This window comes from Drosophila miranda, chromosome 3 (genome assembly GCF_003369915.1).
Source record: "Drosophila miranda strain MSH22 chromosome 3, D.miranda_PacBio2.1, whole genome shotgun sequence".
Taxonomy (NCBI): Eukaryota; Metazoa; Arthropoda; class Insecta; order Diptera; family Drosophilidae; genus Drosophila; species Drosophila miranda.
In genome coordinates this window covers 8,706,190-8,722,903 of record NC_046676.1, presented here as the reverse complement: position 1 = coordinate 8,722,903, position 16,714 = coordinate 8,706,190, and the positions used below count along the sequence as shown (strand labels likewise).

Here is a 16,714-nt window from a genome sequence, read left to right as displayed (position 1 = left end):
TTCTACTGTCTTATGAGAGCGAGAGCGTATTCTCTGTGTTTATTCATAATATTGAATGAGGAGAACCAAAGAGACATAATATGAGTAAAGATCTCTGCTCACTTCTTTATCTTGATGAATTTTGAGGCGAACTCGTAAACCCCTACGGAGTTGTTATTCTTCTGATCGTACTCCACCCAGTCGTCTTCCGATAGATCGACATCCTCGAAAGACTGGCCATTTTCGGAGGAGAAAACCTTCCAGCCGGAGCGGGGGGAGAAATCAACAGGTTCCAGGCCGCGACAGTCAAAGATGACGATAGTCTTAAGTTTTCCACTATCATCCGCCGTGTAGGGCACTGCAGAGACAAAATCAGTGAATGAACCTTCTAAATATGTAAGAGCGCTCACCGTTTGACTTTTCTACAATATCGATGCTATTCTCCCGACTGCACATTTTGCATTTCATGAAGAAATTAAATCCGGCCGTGTTCCGGGTATCCTGCTGCACTCGCTCCGATTCGGTTATGTCGTGCCATTTGTCGGACTGCTCGCCGCAGTTGCTGCAGGTCAACTTCACGAAGAATGGATAGTCTGGATGGGAAGTCTCTAATTTATCTATGTTCTCCAATGTGGCAGATATTTGAAGTCCCACGCGAACCATTTCTGCAAATATTTATTCTACGCGGTGGCAGCAAGTTTTTGGCGATATTGCCAGACTGCTTAATTTTTGCTCAGCTGTTAACTTTCAACTATCAATATTTTTCGAAATATATCGATAGCGTCATCGATGGTTTTGTAGCCCCAATGGGCAACGCTGAGAATTTTCACAAAAGATTTTGGTATAAACAAAAGAATTAATTAAAGAATTCCTTAAATTTAACACAACAAAAACCAGCTAACAATGGATCTGAATATGAAGCCTTCACTAGCTGCCGATGAGATGTTTTCAGAGGGCCCCGGCTATATGGAAATGGACGAGGTGAGTTTGAAGTCAGCAGGGTGGGGAAAGTCCTAACAAAAAATATGAAAAACAATTAATTATACTACCATGGCATTTATAGTCGGGCGGCGCTACTGGCATGATGATGGATCATCTTCCCACCAATGATAAACATGTGCATGCTGATTTTTACAATAATTTCGATGATCTGTTTGACGATGACAATTGGGCCAAAGTCAAGCAAACTGGCGACAATCCCAAACAGTAGATTAAACTTTGTACGTAAGTCGCCCAAAAGGGGACAATTACTATAAGCAAAGGAATACATATGTTGAGTTAATTTCGTTTAGTTCATTATTCTGTTTTATTTGGGCAAATGTCTTGGATAAGGATGTACAAACAATGCTGAATTGGTTGGCTGCTATAATATATTCATTTGGTTCGTATAACTAACCTAAATATTGCCGTTCGAGGATAGTGCGGTGGTGGATTTGAACTTTGGCGTGGCGTGGTATAAACTCAACAAAATGCTTAATTTTTGTACAAAAAAGAACCTAGAAACTATATTTAAGATATCAAACTGAGTCGCATGCGGAATGATTAAAGACATTGACATCGAGATTACATGTACACATTAAGGATAAATCTGTATGGATCCAGGGAATTTGTTAAACAAATTGTACGCAATTAAGGCTGCATCTGCTTATGGCATAGCTAACCGTCTAAGGGGGTGCCACAATAGACCATAGACACCTCAGTGTTGCCATAGACAGCAGATACTGTGGGAAAAAGCTTTTTATCGGGCAAACCTGAAACCAAATGCGGTAAATAGTTGGCAATGAGCATCTAAAATCATTAAAGAATCACCAAATGATAAGCTCACCTCGAAAGGCCACGCCCAGAAACTCGTAGTTCTTTTCAAACGATAAAGTATAATCATCACAGTCCAATATGACGCGAATCCGCTCGCCCACCTGATATTTGGGTGCATTGTTCAACAATGGATAACCTCCCTGCATGTCGCCGTTGTGCAATAGATGGTTCTCGACCAGGTTCCAGCCCCAGCTCTGATCATCGGACCCCAATAGGGCCACATAGCCGTGACATTGAAGGGCCGCCTCCTTTGTAGATATCCCAATTACGGCTACCGTTCCGAGTGGACCCTCCCAGATGACTTCCCAGGCATGGCGTCCGTGTCGAAAGCCGATTTTGGCCCTTGCAGCGTCTGTGCTCTGAGCCACAGGGTTCCTAGCAACGAAAGAACATGGAGTCTGCTATATTTTCGTTTGAGCCTACTACCAAACTGTCTTACCGATGCAGGGTGAATCCATTCGGCTTAATATACACATTTCGCGAGCAATCGCTGGGATTCCACGAATGAAAGAACGCTCGCAGCTTTGTCTTGTAGGTGGGGACTGGAGACAGCAATTCCGACTTGGTGACTTCCTTTGGCAGCTTGTTCAGACAGTGAAACCGCCAGACGTCGCTGTTCTCGTCGTTTAGGAAGTGGAACCAACTTTTGCAGACTTGCGAACAGCGGCCTAAGTCATTGAGGTCCAGGTACGAAAATACAACCTCCAAGACATTATAATTGCACAGAGCTGCCACACGATCGACCATTTTGTTGTTGTCTGGAGTCGATAGTGTAGTGTCCTCGCTGTCCTATCCACTACTCGCTTGGCGTTTTCCGCAAGTATAGTATATAGCTCCTGTGACTCGGACTTGTTATATCTTTTCAGTTGTTCTTCTCGGTTTATTATTGTAAGCTAGCTTAATCATTTTTTTTTATCATCAAATTTCTGCTTAATTTATTATTTGACTCGAGGTGGGACCGTATAAGACATGAGCGAAAAATACCTAGTCGCGGAATGCAGTGGGAGCATTGTTTACATTTTGCGGCGAGTGCTGCAAGTCGATTTTGGAAACCAGCTGCTTCCAACACTGAGCTCGATTGATGCGTAAATTGGCGCGCACTGTCTGCCATTTCATTCGCACCCGCACACTGGCCTGATCTGCCTTTCCCACATGAAAACGAAAAAGCAACGACTTGGTGGAAATTTTGTGCATATCGTGCTCCGTTAAAAAATACAAATTGTTTGAAAGTAAACACACCACACGAAAGAGTCGATTTCGGGGAATCTTTTGCGATATTGTTTGTGAAAATCGAAGTGCGTTTAGTCTGCGAAAATCGCCATCGAAAACAGGCACCAAAGCAATTTTGCGGCCGCCGCTGTGTGTGTGTGACAAGAAAAAATGCTCTTGTGCTGGAAGTGAACAAAAATGCGCTCGCGCTCGCCATTTTGACTCGAGCTACAACCAATTTTGTACCCATTAATACCGATCCCTAAGCGCATAAAAGTGTAGGCAAAGAGGGGATTAACACACGTGTTTCAATAGTGCAGTGCAGTGAAAAATACACACAAACTACGAATACAGCACTCACACTAGGCAACCCATACACACGTTGCGGCTACGTGCTTTTTGCTATTCAAGACTTCTTTTTTTGGCGGCCCTCTAGGAGGTGACAGCCAGAAGAGTACTGTGGTGAGGAGTAGTGGGCGAGAGGCAACAGTCGGCTATCTGTGCGGGGTTCGGCACCGGTGATAGCGGCAACGTCGACACTATTGCACCTGCCTACCTGGTTGGGTTTCTATGAAAGGAGTGTGTCCCACTATAACAATAACAGCCAAGTTACTCCTAAGATGGCGCATAACTCTTCAGCAGCAGCAGCAGCGAGCGGTGCAGCTAAAACGGATGAAGTAAACTTCTTCTTTCAAGATGAGCATGGTAAGTGGGCATCTCCATCTCTCTTTAAAGCGGAATACCTCCAAGGCAATTGAAGAGCCTTGATGTTTTCTATCTTACCGGGAAGGACTTCGGGCTGCCTTGATTAATGAGCATTCTATTTGGTTGTGTGTGTGTGTGTATTATCAGAGGCAGAGGCAAAGTGATACCCACACACTCGTGCACACGCACATATGGAGGCGGGCGCGATACGATACTACAAAGTTGCATGGGGAGCGTAAAACGCCATCTTTTCTTTTTCGGGTTTCTTTTGCTGACAATATTCATCGTTTGATACGTTTTTAGTGCACGAGAAACAAGCAGAGGACAACTGAAAAACAATAGCTTGCACAACAGGATGAACAAAATAAAGTAAAGTAATGGTAAAGAGGCAGAGAGAGCTACTTTCGAAGTACTGAAATCGGTATGTTCTCTCCGCCCCCACCTACCGTTCAACTATCGCCCAGTTGGCGCGCTCCGTCACACATACATACATGGACATATTATTCTCACACTTTTATTTTATCGTACTAGCCAACAGCTGATATGCAGCCCAGCGCTGGCGGTCGTGGAAGCGCTGTTTATGCTACATTCAGTACGAAAGTTTTGCATCAAAAACCTGCAATATTTTTATTTTTAGTTATAAATAATGATTTTGAATAACATTAGCAAAAGAAAAATTATAAAAACTGCGTGACATTCTGCAATGTGTCACACAGTCGCAAAAAGACCGGAGTGGGAATGAGAGAGAGAGAGAGAGAGAGAGAGAGCGCGGGCGAACAAGGCTAGAGACAAGAACAACAATGCCACACACACAAACACACAATCTCGTAGGTAAAAAAGCTAAACCCCTAAAACGGGCAAACATCAAACATGTGTAGCGACTGGTATACACGTGTAAGTGTTTGATGCTTGCATCGAACCACGGTCCCACAACTAATTACAGTGAATCCTATTTAATTTTGAAATTTTTGTGTGTTAGTCTGCCAGAATATTATCTCAATACAGTACAAACGTTTTTAGAACTTAAAAGTTGCCGATCCCCAGTCCGCCCCGCTGGCCGGCCCAAGGCGTGTATGCCTGTAGTTAAGCCACTGTGTGCGTCATTTGAAGGTAGGTTGCATACGTGTGAGAGAGAGAGAGTTTGTAGCTATTTTTAGTATTCGAAGACCCTTTGCGGTTTTGCTTGTTCTAGGAGTTTGATTTGAGAGCGAAGGCCATCATTTGGTCTCTCCCTTGACCACTCGCTCTGTTGTTATGGTTATGCAAATATTGGGCGACAGGTGAATAATTATCATACCGAAAGAAGCTAACGTAAAAAACTTGAGTTGCTTAGAAAAGCCGGTTACAAAGACAAAGATGTAAGCCAGGGATGCATACAACTAATCTGGCCCCATATGTTTTTGATTCTAGTTATGGTCTATTTTTCCATAGCATTTGGTACCTTTTTTATCAGAGCAATATTTATCTTTTGGGATAAGGTCTTTGTGCAGATCACTTTCAAATTAATGTTTCTTTTAGACCAAACTGTGACTTAAAAAGTAGTTCATAAAAATATCGATATTAATGATATTTAGAACTCCACCTCTTCTCAGTTATACCTTGCACAATTGTATGTACAAATCATGACCACCTTTTTGGTGGTCGCGTTTGAGACAAAAAAAAATAATTTTTAAAAAATTAAAAAAAAAAACAACAGAATTTTGGTTTAAACTTGGCGGTTCCGTTAATATACCTACATACATATGTAATGTATTTACCAGAAAAACTTCAGTATATGTATTTTCAACAACCCTAAGTGATCTGTTTTCGGGTTGTTGCTTCATCCTCTTCTTTACTATACATAGCAATACTTATGTGTGTGTGTGTGTGTGTTGTATGCACCCTTAAAGTTCTGATTCAGAAATATGTACCTTCGTTATATTTTACTGTTGTTGCAGTCGTTTTCAGTTGCGCGCGCTTGTTGTGTTCACTACATTTGCCTCACAGCGAGGGCTGCACACCGACAATAGTCGAATACACACATGCCAGTGTAATTTGATGTGTGTGTGCGTGTTGGGGATATTGACACAATCGTGTTGTCAAATTCTTAGTAGTTCTTCAGAGAGAATCCAATCTGAAACTGCATTTATCTTCTTCTAGGACAAATAGCCACAATGCGGAAGCCGGCACAAGTGAAATCCGAAATGCATAGTGGAAAATCTTCCGTAGTGTATGCCACCAGCTCTTCCGCGCGCAACAGTGTCAGTGGCAATGGCAGTGGCATTGGCACCGTTGGACGCATGGGCGCGTTCAGTCAGATGGTAAGGCGTCTACTTCGGATCGGAGGGTATCGTATCGTTGCTTAACTCACATTTCACAACCCTCACAGGGCTCCACAAATCAGGGACAGTTCATTCGATTGCAGGACAACGGTACGGTCATTCCAAAAACAGAAAGTAAGCCACAAACACACATAACCTTTCGATCGGTTCTCATTCGATATCCATTGAACAAACACAGATACTTCATACACAACTGGGTCGGCACAGAAGAGCGCCAGCGGGGGCGGCGGCATGTACGACGGGGTAAGTAGCGCGGTACTCTACTCCACCTCAATGCGGCATTAACCGAATGTGTTTTTTGCATAAACAGATAAAGGAACGCTTTGAGAGGTTTACGCCAAATAATCCCATTAAAATTAAGTCAAGACTGTAAGTTTCCAGCTGATGCAAGTCCAAAAAAAAAAACAGGAACTAAGCTGATCGTTCTTTTGATTCTAACAGCCATGCCATACAGAGCAACCACTCAACTTCCGCCTCATCCTCGACAGCACAAAAGAAACGCAAGCCGGACAAGGCCGGCAAGGGTCTGCGCCACTTCTCGATGAAGGTGTGCGAGAAGGTTGAGGAGAAGGGCAAAACCACATACAATGAAGTGGCCGACGACCTCGTCAGCGAAGAAATGAAAAACAATGCATACGACAGTAACTGTGATCAAAAGAATATCCGACGTCGTGTCTACGATGCGCTCAACGTACTGATGGCAATCAATGTTATATCCAAGGATAAGAAGGAAATACGCTGGATAGGACTGCCCGCCAACTCAGCGGAGGTAAGACCGTACAATCTTAAAGTCCTGCGACTATGTCGGCTAATGCTATGTGTCCCTATCAATTCCCTAGCAATTTCTGGCGTTGGAAGAGGAGAATAGTCTCCGGCGGGAGCGTATCAAACAGAAAAATGATATGCTGCGCGAAATGATTATGCAGCATGTAGCATTCAAAGGCCTAGTCGAGCGAAACAAGCATAATGAGAGCCAGGGCGTGGTGCCCTCAGCCAATGCATCCTGTCAGCTGCCGTTCATCATAGTTAACACGCACAAATCGACCAAGATCAACTGCAGCGTGACCAACGACAAGTGAGTCCAACATCTCTTAGTTCCCCCAAATTCTACCACTTATTCACTATTCATTGCCCTGTCCGTACTATGTAGGTCCGAATACATATTCAAGTTCGACAAGACATTTGAAATGCACGATGACATTGAAGTCCTCAAGCGTATGGGCTTCTGTTTGGGTATGTAATCTCCGAGCCGAATCCTCCTCCACAGTTTTCAGTAAACTAATTGATTTTTTCAACCATTCTAGGCTTGGATAAGGGTAAGTGCACGCCCGAAAACATTGAGCGCGTGAAGAATTGGGTCCCACCAAATCTAGCCAAATATGTAGAAGGTAAGTTTCATATCGGATAAAAATATCAATAAAAATATCTACAATACCATTCCGTTTTCTAGCTTATGGAGCCGGAAAAACTGGAGAAACCATGTACGATTCCGACGACGAGGATACCGAATTCACAGTGTACAATGATTCTCAAAGCTTGTCACAAAACACAACACAGCGCACCATTGGTGACGGTCTCAAGCTGGAGCTGGACGATGACGAGCTGGAGGATGACATAGATTGAGCTGACGATGCCGCTCACATTGCACATGCAATGGCCGATGCGGACGGGGATGCAGAAGATTCATTTAGTTTTACGTTTATCAATGCTTTGCTAGGTTTGCCACGTCCCCCACACGGTTAAACTTGTCGGCTCCCCTATCACCCTACCACCATCCCACCCACAGTTGGTTTTTTTTTTTAAATTTCAATGAGACTTTATTAAGTTATACAATATTGCTATAATTATCGTCTAAACAACATGGGGGAAAATCATAAGTGAATGGTGTCGCATACCCATTTTCCCTTGGATCTTTAAAGATTTATGTTTAAGCTGAATGAGTTTTTAAAAAGTAATTTGTCTATATTATAAGCAAATATTGTTTCTTAGTTGTTACGAGTCGTCTCCCCTTTGCCGCCCCTCCTCCTTTAATGGGTAATACTAAAGCGAAAGCGATAATGTTATGGGTAAATTTCTCTGGATAATACAATACACCCAAATTTTTAAACACAACCAAAACGAACTGGAATTATTTGTACGATTAGAAGACAAGAATGGCAGGGCATCCAATACATACATATGTAATATGTTTTATTCAATCATCCTCAAAAGTGGAAGGTCTTTGACAATTTCTCAGCCCCAAAACATTTAATTTAACAAAGAAACGGAGATGGAATGAATGCAAATAATCAACCTACCAATTTAGCAATAATACGAGCGAAATATAAATTTTCAGAATTTATATAATCTTCAAGTGAATACAGAGAAGCATACAAATACAAATACAAATTAGTAGACAAGTCAAATAGAATGCGTTTAAATATAAGTGTCGAGTGCATGTAGCTGTGTAATAAATCGGAATAATTAATGATTGGATTGAATTGCATATTGCTGCAATGGGAATAACTGACAAACAAACGAATTAATAAAGCGGATTGCATATTGTAAAATATGATATAAACAAAGAAAACCTATGCATTTTTCTTCACCTTATTTTGCATACCCTCTCAGCAAACCCGAGGAACGAGTTTCTAACTAGAACTGCGTGACTAGAGGAGGCTGAACTGGGCTGAAAGCCACCACATTTGGCGATGGAAATGAGTCATGGAACTCGGTTTGTTGTTGTAGTTTACTTTAGTTCATTGGGATCGGATCGCAGAGCAGAACAGTCTTACATACAAATTCAAAAATCTTAAATGGAAATATACTTACAAAAGGCGGAAGCTATCTTAAAATACAACAGGTCAACCGAAGATACATACTTAAACTAAAGCTATGTTTTAGGACTGTGCACGGGGGGGCCACTGGCTGGGGTAATTCAAGCGAAACCCTCTTCAAATGCCGCTGTTGCAGTTGAGGGCGGCCCAAGGGGTGCCTGTTGCTGGGCCGCCAGGTTGAAGTCGTAGTTCATTTGTTGATCCAACGGCGGTGCGGGAAAAGCATCTGTAGAAAGATTCATCAGCTCAGGTCTCGGCTGGGTGGGTTTAACTTGTTCCTGATCCTGGCGTAGTTGCTGCGGTGATTTCACATAGCTAATGGGAATGATGCCTGAAGTCTGGCCATTTGTTGTGGCCAAGGCCCAGCCGGTATTGAGCAGATTGACAGTCTGTTGGATCTCGCGGGGGGCCACCTGGAGCGACTGGCCGGCACTCAGCGAGAGTTCACTCTGATTCCGAGCGGCGAAATCGTACACAGCCTGGGTGTGAATCGGTGCGACCCACTTGGATGGATTGCGGGCTGCGAGAAACAAAAACATACAAGAATTATACCCGGGGCTTATCACATTTCTCACGGCTTATCGGCCAGATTAATAGCACATGGCGAGAGCAAAGTGCTCGCGATTAGATAAAGCAAGTGTGCAATGTGCATAAGGTTTATGTACCTTCCTCCTGGGCCGTGTTCGTTACCGAGCCCAACAGCTTCATGATCAGATAGGGAGCCGTGAATATAAAGCTTATGAAGGCTAATACCGGCCAGGGCGAATTTCTTTTTCGCGGAGGCTGTGGTCCCCCTCCGACCTGACTATGGTTTTCGTTGAGAGCTTCAGCAAAGGCCTTCTTGAAGGCCTCCGAAGAAGGATCCAAATTCGATAATCGCAGCCAGAAAAGAATCCTACAAGTACGTTCAGTAAAGCCAGTGTTAAATCTCTTTCCGATTGCTACTCACTTTCTGTAGATCCATTTCAGCCCTCGGAAGATGGTAAATGTCGTCCAGAACTGCGCAAAAACGCTGCGCAGACGTCCAAAGTTCGCTGCCACGCCGAGAATGGCCCGAAATGAGCTCGTTAACGCAAAGAATGTCGAGTCCAGCATGGAGGCAATGTTCCCAATGGCCGATACTAAGGACTCTATACTCTGGAACGCTGGACGCGAGCTTGCCTCGGCCATCTGGATGAATCGCTGTTCCGGATCAATGCCCCCCATACCGCCAAATCTGTTGTAGCCTCCGCCAAAGTCACCGCAATACGACCTGTACGGAGCTCCCCAACCGCTACCAAATTGGCCCATTCCTCCATATCCTCCTCCGAATCCTCCTCCCGTGTTGTAGCCGCCATAGCCACCAGCGTAGCTATTGTTTCCATATGCTCCGCCATATCCATATTGCGTCTGTTGAAACGGCGACAGTGGAAGTGGTGGGGCGAGGTTTGGTAGAGCACGCACATTACCGGCGAAGGGAGTGCGCAGCACTGCATCTGGCGGAGGCCCACTGGAAAATCCGGGTCCAACAATACTCGTCGGCGGCACTAAAGGCGCCTCGTTGATCACAGCGTTGCGAAGATTATTGTTGTCGGCCATGGCGATAGCTAAAAACTGTCGTATGTAGCTCCGCCGTTGGCAATGGGCTTTGTGAACTTTACCCCAAATGAGTAGCGAGCGGGGGGAGGTACTGTTGTACTTTTATCTCCGCCTTGTCGTATTCAACTATGTGGTAGAGTGATGTGGTGTGTGCGGGTGGGGCTGCTATTGTTTTGCCAATTAGCTCACTTCTGTTTTCGTACACGACGACTGCAAACAGGGGCAGAAATTTAATTGGTGAAATTTTTTTTAATAATAAATATGTCCAACAGTTTCGATACTTAATGTTATCGATAGTCTGGCGCTGCCAGATGTGATCCTTTTCCAACCATCTGGCAACAGAGAAGTTGTTATCGGCATCGATACTTTGGATTCGATTATTATTTCGATATTGAGAAACTCCCACCACCAGCGATCAGCTGTCGCGACTTATCGAAGCACTGCCTTCTCAATTGACGAACAAAACAAAGTAATGTTTATATTAGATTTTCCGTGGACGGCCGTTTTAAAGCCCAGCGGCGCCCTTTACCGCAGCTGTGGCCGACTACTCCGCCCTGCCTCAGTTAATAGACCAACCTGAAGGTGTTCTACACGGACTGTTCATCAAAAAGTAAGTGGCACAAGAGCAAATCGGGCAAAACATTTCAAACCATTCATCCGACCACAGAGCAGACCATCGCTGAAACTGGGTTACCGGCAACACCATCATCCTAAAGCCAGCGAAGCAGTCAATGTGATGCCTAGTTTCGGTGGAGCCTTGGCCAATCACGCAGATGTCGACAAGGACGTGCCCTGCATCCCTCCCGCTACGACAGACTGAAGCTCTCTCTCCTATTCTAAAACGTTGCCTCTTTTAGCTTCCTGGGCGAACTCGCAGAATCCTCGCAACATTGCCGTGCATGCATGGCGTCTGTTCTTCTGGACAGATGTTGTCAGCCATCAGGCCATTATCCGGGCATCATTCAGTCGATGGCAGTTTGCGGCTGTCGTACAAGCTGGAAGGAGTCACGGCGCTGTCCCTGGACCAACAGTCCGATATGATCTACTATGCCCATGGCTAGCGAATCGATGGAAAGAGCAAGTATGCAACGAATATGGGGACAAATGTGTAATCCCATCCCTTGTTTCCATGCTCATCTCGCAGGAGATCAAGATTGCCTCCTCCCAAAAAGCCTGCGAAACCGAAGAACCGGAAGATGACATCCTAAGCTCCTTTTCGCCAAAGCCAAAGCCACCAGAACAAAAATTTAAATCCTCCCTATTTGATGACGATGATCTGGATTAAGATGATATATTTGTCAAGACATCGATGCAGCCGAACAAACTCTCAGAGAGATTAGTTAGAAAAAACTCTGTTTGATGATGACGACCAGTATGATGTCACTGATTTGTTTGGCTCAAAGAAGATCTTCATATAAAATGAATGAAATAGGGTATACAAAGGCCTATACTACGGCCTACACGCAACATGTCTTAAAATACCAGCAACATTGCGACTGTTTTTTTGTTGAACTATTTTGTTTAAATCTTGTTTTAGTCAAAATACAATAAAAGCAAGGACTAAAAACAAGACAATCTTGTAGAAAATTATTTCACCAATGGCCTAAAATTATGTTGGCAGAACTAAGGGTTTTAGTTAGCCAGAATTATTCAACGGAATCTCTAAATTGAGCAATATAAACGACTATCCTCTTTCGTTTTGTTTGACCCGTTAAAACCTTTTTTTGTTTGACCTATTTCGCTAAAACCTTTTTTTCAACAAGATCCAATAAAAACCAGTATATAAAATAAGCCAGTTAAGAAAAAATTGATTAATCGGCATGGCTAAATGTCCTATCTAGCTATTAATATTCGACGAAACAATATGGTTTCCAATCCTTGACGGAGAACGATTAACCTATTATAAGCCAAGGGGGTATTTCAATTTTCTACCGAAAATAATGAAAATTGACTAGTTTTTTGCGCAGGAAAGAAGGCTTGAATCTACAAGGAGAATTTACAATCGTTAATATTTTCCGTCATTTACCTCAAGTAGTTGAACTATTTAAATAGAGGGGGCTTAAGTGGGCTAAGTTCGGTTTTTCATCATACGAGAAGCTATATTGTTGTTAAGGAACCAAAATTGAGCCAAAAACAATCAAAGTCAAGTATTTAATAAGCCAGTCAAGTAGAAAATTAATTCATTAATCGGATAAAATTATGTGGACAGGCCTGAAAGTTCTATCTAGCTAGTAATATTCTACGGAATATCAAAATCGAGGAATATGTATAATAATAACTTGAATTCGTCAGTATATTTACGGTATAGCTTAAAATGAGACGGTATATTTTGGTATATTTCTGAGGGTCGGACGGAATATTTTAACGATAAATCCGCTGTCATTAAAGCCTGCCAAGAATGGCCAACAGCAAGGAGTTGTGCTCCATACGGGAGTGGGCCCCGCTAACTGATATCATCGATCACATTCCGGCACGGCTGCAGCGGGGATTCTTTTCAGCCAATCTCAATTTAACTTGCGTCGATGGAACAAACGAATTCCTGGCCGTGGGTAGTGATGCGGGCATTGTATTCTGGTACAATCGCCAAACGGGCGAGATGCAGAAGCTCAAGTCGGAGGTAGCCTATGACTCATTCTACAATTTAATCTCAATAGCATGGCCCATCCCTTGCGTGTCATTCACTCATAATTTTGGCTAACGGTGGCGTGGGCTTCCCCCGTCTAATGTCTTTGCAGGTTGCCACACGCATTACGTGCGTGAAGATAGTCAATTCGGTGGAGTACATGGTGGCTGCAGGATGCGCCAATGGACAAGTCAGCATATTCCAGATACAGAAGGAACTGCCCCAGGACTTGAATCTGGTGGCTCCCTGTACGCGCAGCAAGCCCATCGAACGCTACACCATCCGCGACCTGCACCGCTGCGTGGTCAGCTGCTGCGAGTGGTCGAAGAATGGAATGAAACTCTTCTCCGGCGACCGCCAAGGCGTTGTGGTGCTAACGGAATTCGACTATCAATCGGTGGGTACAAGAGTTTTGAAAGAATCCTCCAGTAGCCACTATATTTTCCATCCAGCACCTAAGCAAATCTGTTGAGATCCTGAGCGAAGCCTATGAAATCGTCCAGCTAAGCGTACACCAAAGCCACTTGCTCGTGGCCACGCTCTATCGTTGTATCGTGTGCCAGCGCGACGTCCAAACTGGACAGTGGCACATCACCCAGGTGGGCAAGAAGGATCGCAAGCAGCTCATCGACTGTGGCGGCGTGTTCCTTAAGAAGTTGTCGAATAGCAAGCCACAGCTCATTTGCGGGCGACCTGGTCTGCGCTTCTGGATAGCCGACACCATCGGCAATGTGTCTAGGACCCTTCTATTTAGGGACGCTGTGCTGCGCAGTCCCACGTGGGAGATACCCATACTAAACCCGAAGCTGCGCAGTGATCCATCCACCAGGGCACAACCAGCCGTTGCGGAAGATGGAGAAAGCGAAGTGCCCTACGTGGCCAGCAGCAATTTCCGCCAGTTGTATTTGTACGACGGCCAGGACTCCTTGCTGGTGACCCATGACGATACCACTTTGTATATATTGAATGTCGACCGCCTCAAGGTGGAAGCGGTAGCGCGCGGGTTTCGCAAAATTCTCGACTTTTGCGTTTATGGCAAGGAAATCTTTGTTCTGGAAGGCGAGCGCTCCCTGTTGCGGTTGGCTCCACTTCCGGAGCCACCAAACAAGACGGCGAAAGTAATATTTAATCCGTTGATGCCGCCGCCAGTTCCTGTCCTAGGCGCTCCGCACTCCTCCCAGCTGGAGTCACCGCTGGAACTGCAAGCGGAGCCCCTGCACTGTGCCGAAGAATGCTTTGAGCTGCCACCCGTCGAGAAGCTCGATCTGAACGTTCCCATTGAGCTGGCCGTGGAGTCGCCGTTGGCTCAGCAGAACCGACGCCTAGACATTTTTCGTCGCATAGGCGAAATGGATTTCGAGCAGTCTATAGTTCACACCAGCGGTACGACCTCCAGTAGAAGGCGCAAGACATCTGTGGTCAAGCAGAGCAGTGGCTTGGGCGTCGTAGAAATCGGCCACGAGACACATGAGATGAAACTGCCGCTCACTAGTGCCGCCACGATAATGGAGGCCAGCTACTGTCAGATGGAGAAGTGAGTATTCAAAGATTTGACCATTTTTTTTTTGCAATCAAGATGTATCTCTATATCCCGTGCAGCAATGGCCTGGCTTCGCCTTTGGACTTGAAGAGCGCCTTTATGGAGCACCTACCGGACACCCTGAGCCCGACCACACTTCAAAAGACCGTAGCGGCCAAAGCCAAGTCCCTCGCCGCCGAGCTGGACCTGCCCGAGGTGCACCTGGCCCCACTCACTCAAGAAGAGCTGTGTGCCGCCCATGCTCAGACGAAACAACTGACTGAGTCTTTGATCAGCTGTTATCCCACGCGACTGGAGGAGGCCAGTATGCAGACAGCTCCACACAAAATGCATACCGTCGACGATTACAATGCGGGCCAGCCGATAGACGGGATTTGTGCGTCTGCTCCCACGAAGCCAAAAGTGGCGCCTCTAAAGTTTGTCAACAGCAGGCCGAAGGCAACACTAACCCTGAAAGATGATACGGACGAGGAGGAGTACACAAGCTTTTTGCCAGACTTTCGACGGGCTGGAGACCCCTTGAGAAATGAAACCCCAGCCACAAGCGATTCCAACACGTCCAGCGAATGGGAGTTTCTGGACAATTAGTTGCAGTATTACCCATAAGTGTATCATTTGCACTTGCTTTCAAATTGATTTTGAGCACATTACACGCTTTTTTTTTGCAGCTCCGCTCAACGAAACTGTTGAGCGTTTTAGAGTGTGATTATCGTGATTTATTTATATGAGTCGAATTAACACAAGTGTACATAACTTTAGGATTAGTAATCTTCATTCAAAATTTAAACCTGTCATATGGAGGTAACACTTAGATGAGCACTGTGATCTTGTCCTAGTGCTAGGATATTGATATCAATCCCTGTGTTACTTCCCTCAAACATTCGAATGCTTTAAGTATTTTATATTGCAACACACAAAATACAATTATCTTACATAAATGCAATCATTCCACGTATGCACACGAGTGTGTTCATTCACATTGAGGGAAACCCACGCCACAGGAAATGGATGTGGCGCTTAGGACGTGTCTGAGCTGATAAGGTTCCATCTGGGGGAAATGAGCCTCCCACGACAGCATGTGCCAGATTTGGCGATAGACCTGGTCGACCAAGAGGATCCATTGATGCAAAACGGCTCGTTTCGGTTCTATGGAAAACTTCTGAAGTGGACACATACCGATCAGTTGACGGTGATTGTTATTCAATCCCGAACCAAACCACAACTTGGGCTTGTCAAAAGAAACCAGACCCACCATATTTATTAAGAAACAATTCGTAATTTGAACTCGGTTTGCTTTCAATTGACTGTAACAATGGAAAGTTTTTCATTTATAAGATTTGCATGTTTCTGGAAGATTCTAGGAACAAGAAATTGTATTGGGGAGCTATTAAGAGGGCCGTTTCAAAGGTTGTAACCCCATGAAATACGGCCCGCGACCACTGGACATCAGATCTTGATATATAAGAATCGGAAAGGTTTTTCGAGTTAAGTTCAAAAACACTCCACTTAAGACAAGGGTATAAAAAGGGCAAGACATATGATCCAATTCCATTTATAATACATTAAAAGGAATTCAGTTTAAATTTATGAACCCTTCCATTAAAAAAGACAATTTTAGTTAAAGAAGAACTTTATAAATTTCTGATTGATATGTCCAAGCGGGAGCACTCTTATAATAGAGAGAGTGGGAATGTTATGAGTGAGGGAACGAAAGTCTTACCTTGTACTAATTCACCTTTCTTAAATACCTGTCCATGATCTTTATAAAGAGCACGATGAGAAGGGGTTCTATCCTGTGCTGTTCAGATTGAAACCCATCCACAAGCACACACTCACGCAAATGTTCTCTTCTCAGTTTTCACAGAGCGCGGGAGAGCGGCTGAGAGTCCACATGGTGTTTTTATATAAATATGTGCATATGTACAGTGGCTCCCAGCTTAAATAAACCAGAGAGCACCTTTCACACTTGAAAATGTGTTAAAAAATGTTTCAATACATATGAGGTTGGTTTAAATTAAGCTTAAATGTGTGTCTATCAGTATACATTTGATTTTTAGTGGTAGGTTAGATAGCTTAGAAGCTATAACAGTTTTAAGTGTGAAAGGTGCTCTGGTTCATCTAAGCAGTG

At 44.3% G+C, this 16,714-nt stretch overlaps 6 protein-coding genes and 1 long non-coding RNA gene across 7 annotated transcripts; 3 read left to right on the top strand and 4 right to left on the bottom strand.

The window, feature by feature from the left end:
• Positions 1–10: 10 nt before the first annotated feature.
• Positions 11–642, bottom strand: LOC108159042 (UPF0587 protein GA18326). Its single transcript, XM_017291966.2, has 2 exons — positions 390–642; positions 11–337 (listed from the first exon to the last, which is right to left on the bottom strand). Exons 1-2 carry the CDS (start codon positions 640–642, stop codon positions 99–101), a joined length of 492 nt encoding a protein of 163 aa, XP_017147455.1. The 3' UTR covers positions 11–98.
• Positions 643–765: 123 nt separating this feature from the next.
• Positions 766–1,275, top strand: LOC117185752 (COP9 signalosome complex subunit 9 homolog). The gene is made up of 2 exons (XM_033392370.1): positions 766–960; positions 1,043–1,275. The coding sequence occupies exons 1-2, from the start codon at positions 883–885 to the stop codon at positions 1,187–1,189; spliced, it is 225 nt and encodes a 74-aa protein (XP_033248261.1). The 5' UTR covers positions 766–882; the 3' UTR covers positions 1,190–1,275.
• On the bottom strand, positions 1,262–2,784 carry LOC108159040 (F-box/SPRY domain-containing protein 1). Its single transcript, XM_017291963.2, has 3 exons — positions 2,234–2,784; positions 1,805–2,169; positions 1,262–1,730 (listed from the first exon to the last, which is right to left on the bottom strand). Exons 1-3 carry the CDS (start codon positions 2,539–2,541, stop codon positions 1,636–1,638), a joined length of 768 nt encoding a protein of 255 aa, XP_017147452.1. The 5' UTR covers positions 2,542–2,784; the 3' UTR covers positions 1,262–1,635.
• Positions 2,785–2,906: 122 nt separating this feature from the next.
• On the top strand, positions 2,907–8,593 carry LOC108159037 (transcription factor Dp). The gene is made up of 10 exons (XM_017291961.2): positions 2,907–3,708; positions 5,848–6,008; positions 6,077–6,143; positions 6,208–6,272; positions 6,340–6,398; positions 6,471–6,798; positions 6,869–7,104; positions 7,180–7,262; positions 7,334–7,417; positions 7,480–8,593. Exons 1-10 carry the CDS (start codon positions 3,624–3,626, stop codon positions 7,650–7,652), a joined length of 1,341 nt encoding a protein of 446 aa, XP_017147450.1. The 5' UTR covers positions 2,907–3,623; the 3' UTR covers positions 7,653–8,593.
• A 146-nt stretch (positions 8,594–8,739) lies between these two features.
• Positions 8,740–10,688, bottom strand: LOC108159039 (probable peroxisomal membrane protein PEX13). The gene is made up of 4 exons (XM_033392368.1): positions 10,486–10,688; positions 9,795–10,431; positions 9,511–9,740; positions 8,740–9,365 (listed from the first exon to the last, which is right to left on the bottom strand). Exons 2-4 carry the CDS (start codon positions 10,421–10,423, stop codon positions 8,947–8,949), a joined length of 1,278 nt encoding a protein of 425 aa, XP_033248259.1. The 5' UTR covers positions 10,424–10,431; positions 10,486–10,688; the 3' UTR covers positions 8,740–8,946.
• A 2,133-nt stretch (positions 10,689–12,821) lies between these two features.
• On the top strand, positions 12,822–15,537 carry LOC108160040 (WD repeat-containing protein CG11141). Its single transcript, XM_017293783.2, has 4 exons — positions 12,822–13,040; positions 13,159–13,443; positions 13,499–14,580; positions 14,646–15,537. The coding sequence occupies exons 1-4, from the start codon at positions 12,822–12,824 to the stop codon at positions 15,172–15,174; spliced, it is 2,115 nt and encodes a 704-aa protein (XP_017149272.1). The 3' UTR covers positions 15,175–15,537.
• On the bottom strand, positions 15,260–16,688 carry LOC117187999. Its single transcript, XR_004472409.1, has 2 exons — positions 16,307–16,688; positions 15,260–15,890 (listed from the first exon to the last, which is right to left on the bottom strand). It is a non-coding gene; the product is annotated as an uncharacterized LOC117187999 (long non-coding RNA).
• Positions 16,689–16,714: the final 26 nt, after the last annotated feature.